Source organism: Doryrhamphus excisus, chromosome 15 (genome assembly GCF_030265055.1).
Source record: "Doryrhamphus excisus isolate RoL2022-K1 chromosome 15, RoL_Dexc_1.0, whole genome shotgun sequence".
Classification (NCBI taxonomy): domain Eukaryota; kingdom Metazoa; phylum Chordata; class Actinopteri; order Syngnathiformes; family Syngnathidae; genus Doryrhamphus; species Doryrhamphus excisus.
The window spans coordinates 586,310-606,563 of NC_080480.1; the positions used below are offsets into that span (position 1 = coordinate 586,310).

General features: G+C 46.8%; 1 protein-coding gene across 2 annotated transcripts in view; it reads right to left on the reverse strand.

Annotated features, from left to right (window-relative positions):
• cacna1ha (calcium channel, voltage-dependent, T type, alpha 1H subunit a) overlaps window positions 1–20,254 on the reverse strand; it is a 105,872-nt gene that overhangs the window by 65,490 nt on the left and 20,128 nt on the right. For both annotated transcript variants that reach the window (XM_058049984.1, XM_058049983.1), the window contains exons 4-5: window positions 11,659–12,000; window positions 10,554–10,999 (exon numbers count right to left, since the gene is read on the reverse strand). In XM_058049984.1, coding sequence (XP_057905967.1) covers window positions 10,554–10,975 — 422 coding nt within the window. In that variant the 5' untranslated portion in view covers window positions 10,976–10,999; window positions 11,659–12,000. The remainder of the gene's footprint in view (window positions 1–10,553; window positions 11,000–11,658; window positions 12,001–20,254) is intronic.

The window sequence follows — 20,254 nt, forward strand, 5'->3', positions numbered from 1 at the left end:
TATAAGAAGGATTTGCAAGGTGAAAGGTGAAAGCAATCACAAAGGAAAAAAACTGGACTTTGGAACTTGGCATTCAAATATCCTACCCTGGAATCCTACCCTGAAGGCAACACAGCGAGTGTAGCGTGTGGCTGCTTGACTACGAGACGGCCAAGTCCAAAGTGCATCTCACATCTCACACAGTCGTCTGGCGTAGGAATAAAATGGCGTACCCGTGCTAGCAAGCAGCAAATACACCTGATGTTGGAATCACACGCAAACCATGCAACGCGTCAATCTGACACTTGTCAAGCAGCATCTTCAAGATGTGTCGCCATGACAACAACGGCAGCAAGTGCTGGCTTTCTTTTGTTCAGCTGTCATTTGTAATGTTTTTTCCTGGGAATATGGGCGGAGTTCACCAGAGAATGAACTCAAAATGGTGACGCTGACTGGCCTGCTGACATGGAGTAGCGGGGAGGGGCGGGGCGGGGCTTGCTCGGCAGGTGACACGCGTGTCTCGCAGGCGTCACGTCTTCTACAGCTGTCCTCACAGCCGCCGCTCATTTTATCAGCGACACGCACAGCGATGGAGGACGGCAAGATGGGGATGCCGCTCCTTGATGTCCTCCAGGAAGGACGTGCCTGAGGGACATCGCACCTGAAGATGACTGGCGGAGGTTTCACTCCCTTGGTTTCACCTCCTTGGTTTCACCTCCTTGCTTTCACCTCCTTGGTTTCACCTCCTCATCTCCATTTGTATTTCACACCTTCTACAACCGCTGACAACAAAAGTGGAATATGAAGATGAATGGATGTGACTTATAACGTCCTCTTAGCACTTCTACTATTTTACTCACAGATACATCCATATCCATATCCATATCCATGTCCATATCCATATCCATATCCACATCCACATCCATATCCATATCCATATCCATATCCACATCCACGTCCACATCCATATCCATATCCATATCCACATCCACATCCATATCCATATCCATATCCATATCCATAGCCATAGCCACATCCATATCCATATCCATATCCATATCCATATCCATATCCATAGCCACATCCATATCCATATCCATATCCATATCCATATCCATACTGTATATCTATATTTCACTTGCTTTGTTCATATGGCAACACATAGTGAACATATGGGGTAAATACAAGGTAAATACAGGGTAAATACAGGTAAATAGAGGGTAAATACAAGGTAAATACAGGGTAAATACGGGGTAAATAGAGGGTAAATACGGGTAAATACAGGGTAAACACAGGGTAACTACGGGGGTAAACACAGGGTAAATACGGGGTAAATACGAGGTAAATACGAGGTAAATACAAGAAATAGAGGGTAAATACGGGTAAATAGAGGGTAAATACAAGGTAAATACAAGGTAAATACAGGGTAAACACGGGGTAAATACAGGGTAAATACAAGGTAAATACAGGGTAAATATGGGTAAATAGAGGGTAAATATGAGTAATAGAAGGTAAATTCGGGTAAATAGAGGGTAAATACAAGGTAAATACAGGGTAAATACGGGGTAAATAGAGGGTAAATACGAGAAATAGAGGGTAAATACGGGTAAATAGAGGGTAAATACAAGGTAAATACAAGGTAAATACGGGGTAAATACGGGGTAAATGCAGGGTAAATACGGGTAAATACAGGGTAAGGTAAATACAGGGTAAATATGAGAAATAGAGGATAAATACAGGGTAAATACGGGTAAATAGAGAGTAAATACAAGGTAAATACGGGGTAAATACAGGGCAAATACAGGAAATAGAGGGTAAATACAGGGATAAATAAAGGGGTAAATACGGGATAACTATGGGGTAAAAACAGGGTAAATCCAAGGTAAATGCTCCCCCCCCCCAAGGCGTATTTATCAGTGATGCTAATATTCCAGAGTGACTTCCGGTCCAAAAAGGAGTCGTGAAAAGAGCAGAATCCCCAAAGGCTGACTTGCAGGCGGGCAGCCATTGTTTGTATGTGTCGTGTTTTAACGATGGTGCTTTTAGGCGTCACAAGGAGGGTGGGAGAACTCGATGGTGGCAGATTAACCCCTGACCCCGACGGCAGCGCCAACCTCCAATATCACTGACTCATGCGTCCTCTGATGAACTGCAGCCGGGCTAAGTGGCTTTGGAACGAGCTGACCGCACGCTTTCCTCCACGCCGCCTCGCCACGTCCGCCAGAATTTACAGCCTTCCCTCGCCGATGACGGTCGTAAGTCACGTTAACCTGACCTCACCTGACGGGGGGGGGGCGCTTGCGCTGTTTCTGCTTGGTGTCATTTGCCAATTTCACAGGCGGTGGTTCCACGCTGAGACGTTTTGTGGACGGTTAGCAATTGATTTTCAAACTAATGAAACTTGGCTACTTTTATCTGGTGGGTCTGTGATCTCCACTCAGGACCAATCAGAACATGACATCGTTAGAAAATGATGTCATCCACCCACTTCCCTGGAACCCAACACCACAGATAGATTGCAGTCGCTAATCATGCATTTGGCTACTAATGGAATTCAACTGCTAACTGATGCCTTCATTAGGAAAACGATATAACGTTATCTCGACGTGACGCACGATGTCTGCGTGTATATTTAACGTCCTCAAACAACGGAACCGATCACATGACGCCCCCCTAATTACAGCTTCTACATGAAACGGTATTGCTCATTACAAGCGTTACAAGACTCCAGCTCGGCCAAACTAGCCAGCGGCTAATCAGCTTCTCACAAAGACACAAGAAGCAAAACTCCTGAAAGGGAAGAAGGGAGATGAAAGTTCCCTCAGATAGCGGGCCAGCAGCTCAGGCGGCGTATTGGAGTTCGACAATCACACGTCCTGAGAAGCGTAGCGTGTGCCAGCGCTTAATACGTCAGAGAGACGGGATCGCTTGGTCTCTGCTGCGATGCACACCTCATGACCTCCAATCTGCTGTTAGCACAAGCACTAGCCAAATATCATGAGTCATCAAACACAAACACAGCTCGCTAGGCACAGATAAACGCTCCAAATACGGCCCAACCGGCGCCGATGCACGGGACCGTGCAAACACAGCCCAAACCAGAAGGTCAACCTGCTGGCTTCAAGGTCAACTCAATTCATCCCTCACAAATGTCGCTTTCGGACGCACCCAAAATGGCGGGCCGATGTGTCTCGTGCCTCACAGGGATGCCGGAGTCCCATCGGCGGCTTTTTAACGTGACAGATAACAAAGAGCCTAAAAACACGATGAATGTTGAACGTATCCGTATCCTATTCCTATAGACGATTTCTATGGACTATTCCTATGGACTATTTCTATGGACTACATCTATGGACTATTTCTATAGATTATTTCTATGGACTATTCCTATGGACTATTCTTATGGACTATTCCTATGGACTATTTCTCTGGACTACATCCATGGACCATTTCTATGGACTATTTCTATAGATTATTCCTATGGACTATTCCTATGGACTATTTCTATGGACTATTCCTATAGACGATTTCTATGGACTATTCCTATGGACTATTCCTATGGACTATTCCTATGGACTATTTCTATGGACTATTCCTATAGACGATTTCTATGGACTATTCCTATGGACTATTCCTATGGACTATTCCTATGGACTATTCCTATGGACTATTCCTATGGACTATTCCTATGGACTATTTCTATGGACTACATCTATGGACCATTTCTATGGACTATTTCTATAGATTATTCCTATGGACTATTCCTATGGACTATTTCTATGGACTATTCCTATGGACTATTCCTATGGACTATTCCTATAGACTATTTCTATAGATTATTCCTATGGACAATTTCTATGGACTATTCCTATGGACTATTCCTATGGACTATTCCTATAGACTATTTCTATAGATTATTCCTATGGACAATTTCTATGGACTATTCCTATGGACTATTCCTATGGACTATTCCTATGGACTATTCCTATAGACGATTTCTATGGACTATTCCTATGGACTATTCCTATGGACTATTCCTATAGACTATTTCTATAGATTATTCCTATGGACAATTTCTATGGACTATTCCTATGGACTATTCCTATAGACTATTCCTATAGACTATTCCTATAGACTATTACTATGGACTATTCCTATGGACTATTACTATGGACTATTACTATGGACTATTCCTATGGACTATTTCTATGTGGTGTGTGCACGATCCTGCGAACTAACAAACCGACACAACAACTGTGATCCTGAGACATAAAAATGCAAATATGTCTCATTTGGTTGTTTTTCCCGTAGTTGAGAAATCAAAGCATCCGTTTCGGAGGCGAGAAATTTGAAATAAACAAAATCCCCCGACTTGCTCTCCATGTAAGACTTTCTTCTGCAAATACTCGGAGATATTTTAATTTGACGGTTGGTAGTTTGTTGAAAGAATGACCAAAAAAATAAATCCCCCCTGATGAAAGTCTCTTGACCGGCGGCGAGTCAAGAGTCCATCACGTGAATAACTTTAACGGGCCAGTGATTGCAGCTTGAACTGGGACCCGCATCACCTCCGATGTTGCGTAGGAGAGCACGGCCCTCCATCAGGGCTGCTGAGCATCATAAACATGATGAATGAGAAGAGGCTGCACGGGTTCTCTTAATGCCGCCCATAACTGGTTCTCCACACCTGGTCACCCGGCTTTGGGAATACCAACCCATCACTGGATACACTAAGCTTGGGTCCATCTGGTTGTCGATTTTCAAGTTTAGTTTTTTCAAGACGTCTTAACTAGTTCTCTCGTATGTCCAATGCACAGAAAGTATGTGGCAGATAGATTTGACAAAGTGTTACGACACCCGCGGCAAACAAAGAACAGGATGATGGAACCTGCCTTCCGTCTAAAACAGGGGTGGGCAAACTTTTTGACTCGCGGGCCGCATTGATTTAATAAAATTGCCGGGGTTGGGGGGGGCAGACTGTATAGTATTTTACACGTGACAGTCCATTTGTACACGTATATTTTTACACATATTTTACACGTAAAAGTGTCATGTAGTCTGCTATATGTGCACTTTGAGATCATTTATTTGATGTAAAGTGCGTTATAAATTTATCATTATTATTATTATTATTGTTATTATTATTACGACCAGTCCAGGGTGTACCCCGCCTCTCCCCCCAAGACAGCTATGATAGGCTCCAGCACCCCCCGCGACCCTCGTGAGGATAAGCAGTAGAAAATGAATGAATTATGATTGTTATTATTATTATTATTATTATTACGACCGGTCCAGGGTGTACCCCGCCTCTCGCCCCAAGACAGCTATGATAGGCTCCAGCACCCCCCGCGACCCTTGTGAGGATAAGCGGTAAAAAATGAATGAATTATTATTATTATTGTTAGTAGTAGTATTATTATTATTATTATTACGACCAGTCCAGGGTGTACCCCGCCTCTCGCCCCAAGACAACTGGCATAGGCTCCAGCATCCCCCGCGACCCTCGTGAGGATAAGCGGTAAAAAATGAATGAATTATTATTATTATTATTATTATTATTATTACGACCAGTCCAGGGTGTACCCCGCCTCTCGCCCCAAGACAGCTGGGATAGGCTCCAGCACCCCCGCGACCCTTGTGAGGATAAGCGGTAAAAAATGAATGAATTATTATTATTATTGTTAGTAGTATTATTATTATTATTATTATTACGACCAGTCCAGGGTGTACCCCGCCTCTCGCCCCAAGACAACTGGCATAGGCTCCAGCACCCCCGCGACCCTCGTGAGGATAAGCGGTAAAAAATGAATGAATTATTATTATTATTATTATTATTATTATTATTATTATTATTATTATTATTACGACCAGTCCAGGGTGTACCCCGCCTCTCGCCCCAAGACAGCTGGGATAGGCTCCAGCACCCCCGCGACCCTCGTGAGGATAAGCGGTAAAAAAATGAATTATTATTATTATTATTATTATTATTATTATTATTATTATTATTATTATTATTATTATTATTATTATTATTATTATTATTATTATTATTATTATTATTATTATTATTATTACGACCAGTCCAGGGTGTACCCCACCTCTCGCCCCAAGACAGCTGGGATAGGCTCCAGCACCCCCGCGACCCTCGTGAGGATAAGCGGTAAAAAAATGAATTATTATTATTATTATTATTATTATTATCATTATTATTATCATTATTATCATTATTATTATTATTATTATTATTATTATTATTATTATTATTATTATTATTACGACCAGTCCAGGGTGTATCCCACCTCTCGCCCCAAGACAGCTGGGATAGGCTCCAGCACCCCCGCGACCCTCGTGAGGATAAGCGGTAGAAAATGAATGTATTATTATTATTATTATTATTTTAATTATTATTATTATTATGTGCTTGTGTCCCTTTTTTCAGGAGCATTTTGTAAACATCAGACCACATCAAATAACGAAATTGATAAAACAGCTACTTCAACCATCTATAGGTTGTCTCAAGCCATGATGCCAGGTTGTACGTTGAGTTTCAATGAAATATTTTGGAAAGAACAGGCGGGCCATATTCAAACACTTGGCGGGCCGGATGTGGCCCCCGGGCCGTAGTTTGCCCACCCCTGGTCTAAAACAACCCATCATGCAAGTCTCATTGGTTAGCCATTCCATGCTAACACAAACAGTCCTCGCTGCTTGTAAACAACAAAAACCACTGACTGCACATCCAGCATGTAGCCTGGATGCATGCGTCACGCCCGCTACCGTATTAGCTGACCCTTGCTCCGTGTTCATGATATCGAATTACTTCCAGGCTTTCTCCCTGATCCCCGCTGTGTAGTCCACACACACACACACACACACACACACAAGCCACATTGTGTGGAAAAGGGACCTGCAACTACGAAATAGAAGAAGTAGACTTGGGAAGGTGCCAATAGGATGGCAAGTATAAGCTTAAGTATGAGCTCCAAATGTCCCGGTGGGTCAGCCAAATGGCCCCACTCACCATAAGACGCCGCTTTAGAATCCACTATAGGGCCGTGATGTATCAGTCACGCCCCGAACGGCTGTTCAGTAAGTGAGCTGGACATGTCTTCCTTCAACGGATGGCTCATTTGGCACCCAAAGTCGACATGAAACTCCAATATTCATCTCAGGAGGTCTGCAGTCTCTCAGTCTGCAAGCCCCCGCTGACGCCACCCGATTATGTGGCCGTGTTGACCTGATGTGTCTCGGAAGCGCTGGCGGGGAGCCATTACATCCGTATAGCCGGCTGGGGAGCGCACATTCAGATGGTTCATCTTTTCTGCTTCCTGCCACGACCGGACTACAAATCATTTCATGGAATACTTCGGTGGGGTTTGGATTGGGGTGCGTACACCACACTGGGGGCACTGGAACGTGTCTACTGAGGCCAGTAGAACCAGTAGGAAGCTTAATTAGGCAGGTTAACGACATTTCTTACAGCGACTGTTGGCACATTGTTCCAACAGTTCTAGCTAATGTATGTTTAAAAAAACGGGGATACAAAAAATGTCTCTATTTTTCAGCCGAGTATTTTTCCAAAATTAAAAAAAAACAAAAGTGACACGGATTCAAAATCAGAAATATTTTTCCATACTTTTCCATACTTTGTTTCAATTATTTAATTAAAAAACTATTTTTTTTCAATTTAATTTAATTTAATTTTTTTTATTTAAAAACTCTTTACGTTCCAATTACATTGTTAAATTGTCTCGGGAAATTAAAATGTATTGCATTTGATATGGTTTACTCGCATTATAATGCCATATATTATCATTACATTCATGACAACATGGTCTCAAAATAATATCAATAATAATAATAATATAATTTCTCAGCAATAATCCATAGGACAAATATTGTGGCGTGCCCATTTATGACTTAAATGTCTTATTTGAACTTGTTATGTAATGCTGTAGTCAGTTTTATTTCATGTTTAGAGGGCTCTAATCATGTTAAAAATCATATTTAGAAGGTTGTAAGCAGGATATCTATGCTGTACTAAGAAATATAAATATTCCACTTATGAATAAGTAATCCTACTTTGTGGAAAATCACTTATGACAGTGGAGTCTGGAACCAATTAACCAGGATAAACGAGGGAAGGCGAGAATTTGTCCCCCAGTTGCTCAACCTGCTGAATAAGATAAGCCAACGTGTCCAACATCCGACCAACCACCAGCTAGCATCCACCACACCAAAACAGGCATGAGGGCATCCAACTGCCGTGGATCTGTGAGGTCCAAGTACGCCACCGTCCAGTAGTTTAAATGTCACGTCAATGTCAGGACGGTTTCCCGTCCCACGGAAGGGCCAGCCCGCCGCCAACCGCTGGGCAAGGCCGGCCCCGCAAGCTCGTGAAGGCACCGCCACACGGAGCCCAAAAACAGTTACACAACGCAGCATCATGAATCATGCAGCCAAAGCGAGGATGCGGCGACCATCGCGGGAGCGCTGCTCCGGCGTTCCCGCAACACGACAACGCAAACGGGAATACATCTGTCACATCGGATGAGGTTCCGGGTACAAATGAGCGCCACACGCATCCCGATTGTGTTTTTACTCCACCAAGATTGAATCCGTGTGATTCCTCTTCAACTTCTTTTCCTGATGCTTGGATTTGGATGCACATCATGTTCTATTCTGTCTCCGTTCCAGCGAGCTCCAACAACCCACGGATGGCGGATGTTCACTTGAAGCTAATAAAAGATACCAAATTGGACACGAGCGGCTTCAAATGACTTTTGCATTGCAACCAAATATGAAAATGAGTGATTTTTAAGGCTAAAACGACGTCCTGGTGCAGGTTTGCAGGGGGGGGGGCATGAAAGATAAATGAGGGATGAGTGCGTTTGGCCTGCGGTGAGAACGGAATCATGCTGTAAAACACGTAGCGTCCGCTCGCTTTTGACAGCATGTGGAAGGATGTCAAATGTCAATCAAAGGATGTCAATCAGCACACGACAAAGTACGACAAAACAAGTGAAATGCAGACTAAGCAGCCATGTTTGGATGATGCAATCACGTGAAAGCCAGCCAGTGTTTGGCTTCCCTGGCGACCCGGCTCCGGCTCCGGTTTTAGCTTTTGCTTACATTTGCCCCACTCCAGCTTGTTCTTGGGAGATTCAGTTCATGTACTGTAATTAGAGGATGGCAGACATTCGGGGGGCCGGGGGGGGGGGGGGGGGCGGAAGATATGTTCAGCACAAGACGTCTGACATGAAGGGTTACAAACCGCTAAGTCGAGTCTGGCTCTAGAAGTTTATACAGCAAAGCTCGGTTAGCATATGTCTCGGTTTAAGTACTGTTTCGGTTAAGAACAGCAACATTTTGCCTCGGTTTGCGTACGTTTTCCAATTGAGGGCAACTACGTTTCTTGTTAGCGGCCTATTAGCTCGCCATGACCCGGAAACAGGAACGTCTGTGATGTCATGGGGGGTGGGGGGGGGGGGGGGGGGGATAAAATATGTTCAGCACAAGACGTCTGACATGAAGGGTTACAAACCGCTAAGTCGAGTCTGGCTCTAGAAGTTTATACAGCAGAAGCTCGGTTAGCGTATGTCTCGGTTTAAGTACTGTTTTGGTTAACAACAGCAACATTTTGCCTCGGTTTGCGTACGTTTTCCAATTGAGGGCAACTACGTTCCTTGTTAGCGGCCTATTAGCTCGCCATGACCCGGAAACAGGAACGCCAGCACAAGACGTCTGACATGAAGGGTTACAAACCGCTAAGTTGAGTCTGGCTCTCGAAGTTTATACAGCAGAAGCTCGGTTAGCGTATGTCTCGGTTTAAGTACTGTTTCGGTTAACAACAGCAACATTTTGCCTCGGTTTGCGTACGTTTTCCAGTTGAGGGCAACTACGTTCCTTGTTAGCGGCCTATTAGCTCGCCATGACCCGGAAACAGGAACGTCTGTGATGTCATGGGTGGTGGGGGGGGGGGGTAAAATATGTTCAGCACAAGACGTCTGACATGAAGGGTTACAAAACGCTAAGTCAAGTCTGGCTCTAGAAGTTTATACAGCAGAAGCTCGGTTAGCATATGTCTTGGTTTAAGTACTTTTTTGGTTAACAACAGCAACATTTTGCCTCGGTTTGCGTACGTTTTCAAGTTGAGGGCAACTACGTTCCTTGTTAGCGGCCTATTAGCTCGCCATGACCCGGAAACAGGAACGCCTGTGATGTCATGGGTGAGCATATGTCTTGGTTTAAGTACTTTTTTGGTTAACAACAGCAACATTTTGCCTCGGTTTGCGTGCGTTTTCCAGTTGAGAGCAACTACGTTCCTTGTTAGCGGCCGATTAGCTCACCATGACCCGGAAACAAGAGTTAGGGTTAGGCCAAACACAGTTGACGGGGGCCTTGGGGTGGGTGGTCCCACTGGGTGACGCATGATCTGTCAAATTTCTAAACAAGGAGTATCTCAGAGAGAGAAGGCTTGGCAAAGCCAACAACGCCACATTCAGATCCACAAGTAAGGACAAAGCAGGTCTTACCGGCGTCAGGCCCCCTGGGGTCCCCCGGTGAAAGGATATGGGTTGCACACGACGCGGAGACACCAGTTGCGAGGCCGTGTGGTCTGCTTCAAGCAGAAGAAGGCCACGGGGGCCAGGGCCGGGTACGGCTGCTGCTCCGACTCCTCAGAGACACAGTCCGGATCACGTATGGGAGCCACGATGCGAACCCCCAGAGTCGGTCCAATATCCACTTCCAGCTCGGCTTCCTGCACTTCCTGTTGAACTTCATCCTCCCCCAGTTCGCCGTCCCTCCTCCTCCTCCTTCTCCTACCCAGGCGCTCCTCATCACCGAGGGCTCCCGGGTCTCCATCCAGGCCCGGGGCGTCGTTCTGGTAGGACTTGAGTATAGCCAGCCTCACCTCCTCCAGGACCTCCTCCTGCTCCTGCCCCTCCAGGCTATCTGCATACTGAAGGTGCGCTCTCCCCTCGCCATCAGTCATGATAGAGCATCAGGCCGAGCCACTCTGGGGGGGGGGGTCAGACGAGAGAGAGGTTAGGGGGAGGTGGAAAGTGGGCGGGGTTGCAAACAAGGCTTCCTGTGCCTCAGGTTGATGCTCGCCGTGCCGCCTACATCGGTAAACAAACACCACGGAATAAACGTAACGTGGAAGTCAGCCGGGAATAGCGGCCATTCCATGTCTTCCATGTCGGGATTACTGAGGGCGACGGGGGCCACAGATCCCAAAGTGACGGCCATGGTGCGATTTCTCTCTCCCTTCCTGTTGCTACGTGATGAACAGATGGACGGCGCCGTGTCTCGGTTTGGTGGAGCTTTTGGAGCCCACTCCGTGGAATGGTGGCCAGGAAGTACGGATAAACGGGAGCGGGGAGGACCGCCACTCCAAACTGATTACTCCTATTATTTGACTAAATGCCACTAAGTGTCTTTGTAGGAGATTAAAGAAGAAAACATCAACTGTAGAAGAACCATTCCAGGATTATTATTAGAGAGAAGCAACGTTCATGTTCATATATTCGTGTGGGAAACGCCAGTGTTAGTAATAAGGAAGATGGAGCGTCCATGTTCTTCTCTCATCTTGTTAAAAGTAGACTAATTGACTTATTCGGATACAACAAAAGTACACCTGGATGGGAAATAAAAGTTGATGAGTGAAAAATATACCTGAAGGAGACGGAAGAGGAAGTTCCCATGAGCATGATCCGCGACTTTGCTTCTTCCCAGCGCGCCCAGCCTTCCCCCAGCAACGCGGTGCCGTGGCGGTTCTGCTGTGGTTCTGCTGCCCACTCGGTCCACTAAGGTCCTGCTTCTGCTGCCGGGAGATGGAAGCTCATCTCACGAAGCGAGCACACGAAGAAGCGCTCGGAGCGGTCTTCCTGTGGTGGAACATCTACGCGCATCCCTCCATCCGTGCGTCCATCCTCTCTTGGGTGTGTTGGCGCAGCGTGGAGCGGAGACGCGCGCAGACTGCGTGGGCTGCTCTGCTGCTAGAGCGCCGTGGAGGATCTGAAATGGGGAGAGAGAGAGGGAGAGAGAGAGAAAGAGAGAGAGAGAGAAAGAGAGAGAGAGAGAGAGGGAGGGAAGAAAACAACTCGGTCTGACCGGGAACCCTGACATGTGACGTGATGACCAGCTATGGAGATGCCGTGGAGGAGATGCCGTGGAGGAGACACGCACAACCGAAAACAACAACCAGCAGCAGCGTGAGGTGGCAGCGTGGGCGCGCAAATCAAGCACGGTTTCGTGCACCAGCATGCAGTCAAGTGTGCGCCGGAATCAAGTGTATGTATTATTGCTGAGAGAATCTATATCTATATCTACCTATATATATCTATATCTATATATCTATATCTATACTGTAATGACGTTTTCATTAGCATCATTATTATATTATATTATCACCATTTATTGTTTATTATTGTTGACATTTGCGTTAGTCCATCCTCGGCTCCGCACTTTTCTTCCCAACAAACCAAGAGTGGTTGAAAAGACTGAAAGAATCACATTGACCGAGCGTCAGCAACCCGTGGCTCCGGGGCCGATCGTGGCTCTTCATCCCCCTTGTTTGCGGCTCCCACGGCAAAAGCTCTGTGACTTTTTTCTGAACTACCAAGTCAACTCTAGTCCGTGATTGCATCCACACTGAGTTCCGACTGCTGATTGGATGAGCAAGTGAAAGGGGGCGGGGGATCCGTTCGGTCAGGACAGTGCGCTACCCTCGCGGTAAGCTAGCTGAAATTGGTGAACTGAAAAGTAGAAGTATCCTAGAAAGGTGTTGAAATTCCTTGAGGATGGAACCAGCAACCACCAGGTTGGGAGATGACCTTGTGCACAGGGTAAGCAGACTGTTCAAGGTCATTCCCGATGGGAAAAATGTCACAGGAATGATTGAATTTCGGATTGAAAACGTGCTGATACACGGCGATCGAACCAGCAACCACCAGGTTGGGAGATGACCTTGTGCACAGGGTAAGCAGACTGTTCAAGGTCATTCCCGATGGGAAAAATGTCACAGGAATGATTGAATTTCTGATTGAAAACGTGCTGATACACGGCGATCGAACCAGCAACCATCAGGTAGGGAACCCAATCTACCACCTGACCCACGTCAGCCTGTGGGAAAAGTGCAATGGAGATATCCAGTACTTCACCAGTAGGGGGCGCCGTTAATTTGTCCATTCTTTCTTCGCAGACGACAAATGGTGGAATTTGACATGTTGCTTTTTATAAGAACTGGGCCGGAATGTCTTCCATTGAAATCCTGGAACCAGGAAGTCCAACGCATGGTACGGATCATGGACATTCAGGAAATGGTGGTATATCAATGCGGCCCGCGAGTCAAAACGTTTGCCCCCCCCTGGACTAAAGCATCAAGAGCAGAAGGAAAAGGACAGAAACAGTTAGGCTAGCTCGCGCGCCACATTTGCGTCCTTAAACAGTCCTGCTGTCGGAAGCCGGTCTGGCAGGCCACGCCTGAATCAACACGACGTAAAGAAGCCGCCAGACGCCGTAGCGTCACGACTGCAGCTGCCCCATCCAAGTCTGACCCGCCATGAATGGGGTCCTTCCTGTGATTCCATGTCCTTCCCGTGCTGAGGTATGATTAGATATTAGAATTCCAACATACACCAAAAGCGTACTTACGGTCTCGGAACAGAAACCGTTGATAACCCGATAATAGAAACCACAGCATATATAGTACGGGGGCCCTGCCCCCCATTAGTTCCGGGGTCCTGGGCCTGAAAAATGTCAGCCCAAATCAGTGACCTCTGACCTCACAAATGGTCTTTTGGAGAAAAAAACCATCAATAGGGTTCATCCTGAATCAGCCAGGCGCCATGGATGCATGGAAAAGGAAAAACAGCCAGGGTGTGTGACCCCCCCCCAATCATCCCGCTGGCGTAAAACGGGAGGATTAGCAGCAAGGTGGTGAAAAGGTCTGAGAGGAAAACGGTGTAAAAATGATTGCGCCAACGAAAGAGTTACCTTCAGTGACGGAGACGCTGTGGAAGAAGATCACACGTCCACGGTGGTTGAAGTGTCTTCCTCAATGTGTGATTCGTCCACACGTCAGTCGCTGATTAAAATACATGTGAGGGGAGCCTGAAGCACCAATGAGTCACCCTTTTGCTGCCGCTGCCGAGTGGATGCTCCACGGGAATATCAATCAAAAGCCCTTTGGGGGGGGAAATGCTGGGGTGGGGGCGCAGGAGCTCATTCTCAGCTGTGAGCCCACGCAGACGGGCAGGGTGCTGACAGACCAAACCTCCATCCGCACGCCCTGGAACACCTGTCTCCCTACCCACACCTGTCCGTCTCCCGTCTCCCGGGATTCAATGTACACATGGCCACAATTCCATGCTAGCTCTCTTAGTCGCTCCAAATGTGGACCAGGATCATATGGAAGTAGGGCCTCTAGTAGGGTAGTAGGGTAGTCCAAAGGGTAGGGTGGTAGGGTAGTCCACAGGGTGGGGAAGTAGGGTGGTAGGGTGAATTGTAGGGTGGTAGGGTAGTAGGGTGACTGGTAGGGTGGTAAGGTGAATGGTAGGGTAGTAGGGTAGTTCACAGGGTAGGGTGGTAGGGTAGTCGGGTGAATGGTAGGGTGAATTGTAGGGTGGTAGGGTAGTAGGGTGACTGGTAGGGTGGTAGGGTGAATGGTAGGGTGGTAGGGTGAATGGTAGGGTAGTAGGGTGAATGGTAGGGTGCCTGGTAGGGTGAATGGTAGGGTAGTAGGGTAGTTCACAGGGTAGGGTGGTAGGGTAGTAGGGTGAATGGTAGGGTGAATTGTAGGGTGGTAGGGTAGTAGGGTGACTGGTAGGGTAGTAGGGTGACATGTAGGGTAGTCCACAGGGTGGGGAAGTAGGGTGGTAGGGTGAATTGTAGGGTGGTAGGGTAGTAGGGTGACTGGTAGGGTGGTAGGGTGAATGGTAGGGTAGTAGGGTAGTTCACAGGGTAGGGTGGTAGGGTAGTCGGGTGAATGGTAGGGTGAATTGTAGGGTGGTAGAGTAGTAGGGTGACTGGTAGGGTGGTAGGGTGAATGGTAGGGTGAATGGTAGGGTGAATGGTAGGGTAGTAGGGTGAATGGTAGGGTGCCTGGTAGGGCGGTAGGGTGAATGGTAGGGTAGTAGGGTAGTTCACAGGGTAGGGTGGTAGGGTAGTAGGGTGAATGGTAGGGTGAATTGTAGGGTGGTAGGGTAGTAGGGTGACTGGTAGGGTAGTAGGGTGACATGTAGGGTAGTCCACAGGGTGGGGAAGTAGGGTGGTAGGGTGAATTGTAGGGTGGTAGGGTAGTAGGGTGACTGGTAGGGTGGTAGGGTGAATGGTAGGGTAGTAGGGTAGTTCACAGGGTAGGGTGGTAGGGTAGTCGGGTGAATGGTAGGGTGAATTGTAGGGTAGTAGAGTAGTAGGGTGACTGGTAGGGTGGTAGGGTGAATGGTAGGGTGGTAGGGTGAATGGTAGGGTAGTAGGGTGAATGGTAGGGTGCCTGGTAGGGCGGTAGGGTGAATGGTAGGGTAGTAGGGTAGTTCACAGGGTAGGGTGGTAGGGTAGTAGGGTGAATGGTAGGGTGAATTGTAGGGTGGTAGGGTAGTAGGGTGACTGGTAGGGTAGTAGGGTGACATGTAGGGTAGTCCACAGGGTGGGGAAGTAGGGTGGTAGGGTGAATTGTAGGGTGGTAGGGTAGTAGGGTGACTGGTAGGGTGGTAGGGTGAATGGTAGGGTAGTAGGGTAGTTCACAGGGTAGGGTGGTAGGGTAGTAGGGTGAATGGTAGGGTGAATTGTAGGGTGGTAGGGTAGTAGGGTGACTGGTAGGGTAGTAGGGTGACTGGTAGGGTAGTAGGGTGACATGTAGGGTAGTCCACAGGGTAGGGTGGTAGGGTCGTAGGGTGAATGGTAGGGTGGTAGGGTAGTAGAGTGACTGTAGGGTAGTAGGATAGTAGAGTGACTGGTAGGGTAGTAGGGTGACTGGTAGGGTGACTGGTAGGGTGACTGGTAGGATGACTGGTAGGGATCTGGACCATATTTTTGTGTGTCTGTCCTGGTTCTTGCTTTATTGAGCCCAACTGATAGAAAAGGGAAGGTACTACTGTGGATGTGGCCATAGATATATGCACCACAGACCCGTACTACATAGACATGTACTACATAGACCTGTACTACATAGACACGTAGTACACATGCAGCTCATTGAGTCATTATAGCAGACACGTAGTCGTCACCTTTAAGAGAAAATATCTCCTCACGCACCGTGTTTAATTCCTTGTACGCATGGCCACCCGTCTAAATCAAGTGGAATCCTACAGATGATCAATACTCTTCTGTCGGGCCTCCGTCTTGGACTGCCCGGCTGTCCCAACCACTTCCCGATCTCACGCCCCCTCCCCCAACATCCCGTCATCCAGTATCCTGCCTTCCACTCCTGACTCCCACGCTTCCATCATCCAGCCTTTCTTCCTGCTTTTCTCATCTCCGTGTCTCATCTGTGGCCATCACGGCAGCGGACTAAGTGGGAATACTGACGGCGGTGGAGGGAGGAGAAGGAGTCGGACAAAAAGCTTTCCGCTTCAAACCATAAAACAGGAGAAGAAAAAACACCAAATAGACTTTTAAAGCGGCGGGACCACAACGTGTCCTCAGTGTCCTGGTCTATGGACCAACCACTTTGGATGGGTATCATGTTTAATGACGCAATCAAGTAAATACATCCCATAATAGTGGAAGGGAGGGTACAGCTGAAAGGGCTTCCATGGCATCAGAGCAAGGTCGTTGGTCATCTCTGGAGATGCCAACCATGTCTTTAACATCCTGACCAAAAACACCACTTAAGGAATAGTACCTCATAGTACCTCATAGTACCTCATAGTGCTTCATAGTACCTCATAGTCCCTCATAGTACCTCACAGTACCTCATAGCGCATCCTAATCCTTCACCCTCAAACATCACCTTGATCTCCCAGCAACTCCTTCTGATGGATATCCATCTTTTGCTCATAACTCCTCCGTTCCTCCTCCATCCTGGTCTCCGGGGACCCGAGGCTTCCCATTAGGACCTTTGACGTATGTGAGGAGGGGGAGACGGCACGCATCGGCTCTGAGGGCTTTCCCCCCCCGGCACCAGCAGCAGTTTTAACGTATATACAGTACATACACACAAACGTGTGGTTTGTATGCACAGCGGCGCTGAAATATGCATATGATGAATCCATTATTGAGAGCTCGCCATGAAAAGTACACGGACGCCGATGCCGATGCCGATGCGAGAGAGGAGAAGGAGAAGAAAGGAGGGAGGCTTATTTTCTTTCCCATCCTTCTGACTGGCGACATAGCAATGTAATCATTCTAATTATGGAGGGGGGGGGGGGAATATCTGAGCAATCATAAACACAACAGGAACACAGGAAGCCGTTGCGTAATCCCACACGCTCACACGGCCTGCACGGATTTAGGAGGCAATCTGGCATCCTACACAAGGAACTTTGGCCCACGTTGACCCGTGGAAGACACCTCTATGTACCTGTATGTACCTGTATGTACCCGTGGAAGACACCTGTATGTACCTGTATGTACCTGTATGTCCCTGTATGTACCTGTATGTACCTGTATGTACCCGTGGAAGACACCTGTATGTACCCGTGGAAGACACCTGTATGTACCTGTATGTACCCGTGGAAGACACCTGTATGTACCTGTATGTACCTGTATGTACCTGTATGTACCTGTATGTACCTGTATGTACCTGTATGTACCTGTATGTACCCGTGGAAGACACCTGTATGTACCTGTATGTACCTGTGGAAGACACCTGTATGTACCTGTATGTACACGTGGAAGACACCTGTATGTACCCGTGGAAGACACCTGTATGTACCCGTGGAAGACACCTGTATGTACCCGTGGAAGACACCTCTATGTACCCGTGGAAGACACCTGTATGTACCTGTATGTACCCGTGGAAGACACCTGTATGTACCTGTGGAAGACACCTGTATGTACCTGTATGTACCCGTGGAAGACACCTGTATGTACCCATGGAAGACACCTGTATGTACCCGTGGAAGACACCTCTATGTACCCGTGGAAGACACCTGTATGTACCCGTGGAAGACACCTGTATGTACCCGTGGAAGACACCTGTATGTACCTGTATGCACCCGTGGAAGACACCTGTATGTACCTGTATGTACCCTTGGAAGACACCTGTATGTACCCGTGGAAGACACCTGTATGTACCCTTGGAAGACACCTGTATGTACCCGTGGAAGACACCTGTATGTACCCTTGGAAGACACCTGTATGTACCCGTGGAAGACACCTGTATGTACCCTTGGAAGACACCTGTATGTACCCGTGGAAGACACCTGTATGTACCTGTATGTACCTGTATGTACCCTTGGAAGACACCTGTATGTACCTGTATGTACCCTTGGAAGACACCTGTATGTACCCTTGGAAGACACCTGTATGTACCTGTATGTACCGTGCTTGGAGCACGGCTGGCCTCTGGTCTTCAACCCTTGGTCCCACCAACATGGGACAGCCTGTAAAAGTCAAACCATACAAGAGTGGGTGTGGTCTGTTTGACACCATGCTAGCCGTTGTTAGCATGTGTGTGCTCACCTTGTGGCGTCGCCATGATGTATGATTCCAATGCTAATGACTTACGTCTGCCGCTAGCACCGTGTCCCTCCTATTGGTAGAAGTTGGAATTAAACCGCATACATAATTGGTGGGTGATTGAAAGTCAGCAGGGAACAAAATAAAACTTGATTAGCTCGGCAGATTTATCCTTTAGAAGACTTTTTTTCCCCCCCGACAGCACAATGTGTTGCCTTTCCGTCCCGTTGGGGACCAATTACCTTGATACTGTCTGTCTCGTGGAGCAGAAACATATTGGAAAGGCTCGTTTAGATCGTCTACGCTGTCTTTAGCTATGGACGCCTCCTTGATGCCATCTTGGTAAATGCCCACAAGGAGTTGACTTGACTGGTGGCGGTACCCCACTACACGCTCCGGGAAATGGATTTACAACTTTATTTTGGTTTTTAAACACACTCGGGAACTAGTTATGGCGGTACAGGTTGCCTTAGTATCCTTGAGTATGTTCAAGGATCTGCTCCCGTGAAAGCCAAAGTAATAACTACTTATTTATAATAACTTTATTTGATTGTATTTTATGTTTTTATTACAGTATTTTATGAGTTCTCGGAAGCAGAGTGCCAACTGTATTTATCTAAAAGAGAGTTTAAAGTATTTTGCATTGAAATATTATCTGGAAATATTATTATTATATTATCTGGAACATCCAGAATATAGTGCAAAATAAGTGCAAAAATACAACATGCAATCCAGTATATAATAAAATGTGGTACAGTAAACCTCGGATATATCGGATTCAATTGTTCCCACTGGTTTTGTCCGATATAAGCGAAATCCGTTATATGCGTATACCGGAAAATGTCCGTTTTACGCATATATGGGATTTATATCCGGTATATGCGTAAATGGGATTTTATCCATTATAAAAAGGCACTTCCTTGACTATGTTTCCAATGTACCTGGACGCGCAGGCAACGCTGCAAACGCTGCAAATGACGTCGTATAGCGGCCTGTCACCATTCGGCGAATCGGAGCGCCACGATGCGGCCATCCGATATATGCCAGGGAAATTTCATGGAAATGCATTGCCATGGCATGTCCTACATGTCCTACATCATAGATTTAAAAAAAAACCCAAAAAGACCTCTCCTCCCTTTGTGTGTGGAAGTGGTACATTTTTAGCTTCTGACTTTGTCCTTCACCCCCACTTAATTTGAAACCTTTCAAACCTTTCAAGTGGTACATTTTAGCTTCTGACTTTGCCACGATGCGGCCATCCAATATATGCCAGGGAAATTTCATGGAAATGCTTTGGAACGGGACTGGAGATTTTGTCCGAAATAGGCGAAATCCGTTATAAAAAATCCGATATATGCAATGAATTTTTATTGGAAATGCATTACAGAAAAATCGGTTCTTTTTTTATCTGTCCGTTGCGAGCGAATTTCCGATATATATCCGAGTCCGATATATCCGAGGTTTACTGTATTACTAAGAGTATTACTGTCACGATGCGGGCGTCACCCTCTCGTGACAGCTCCTTTAGCTTCCTTCTTTGCCTCTGTTACTGTTGTTTCATGCCCTTATTTTGGTAACTACTTCCTTTCTTGTTCCCACACCTGTGTCTAATTTCTAATTTCCACCCTCCCTATTTAGTTCAGGTGTG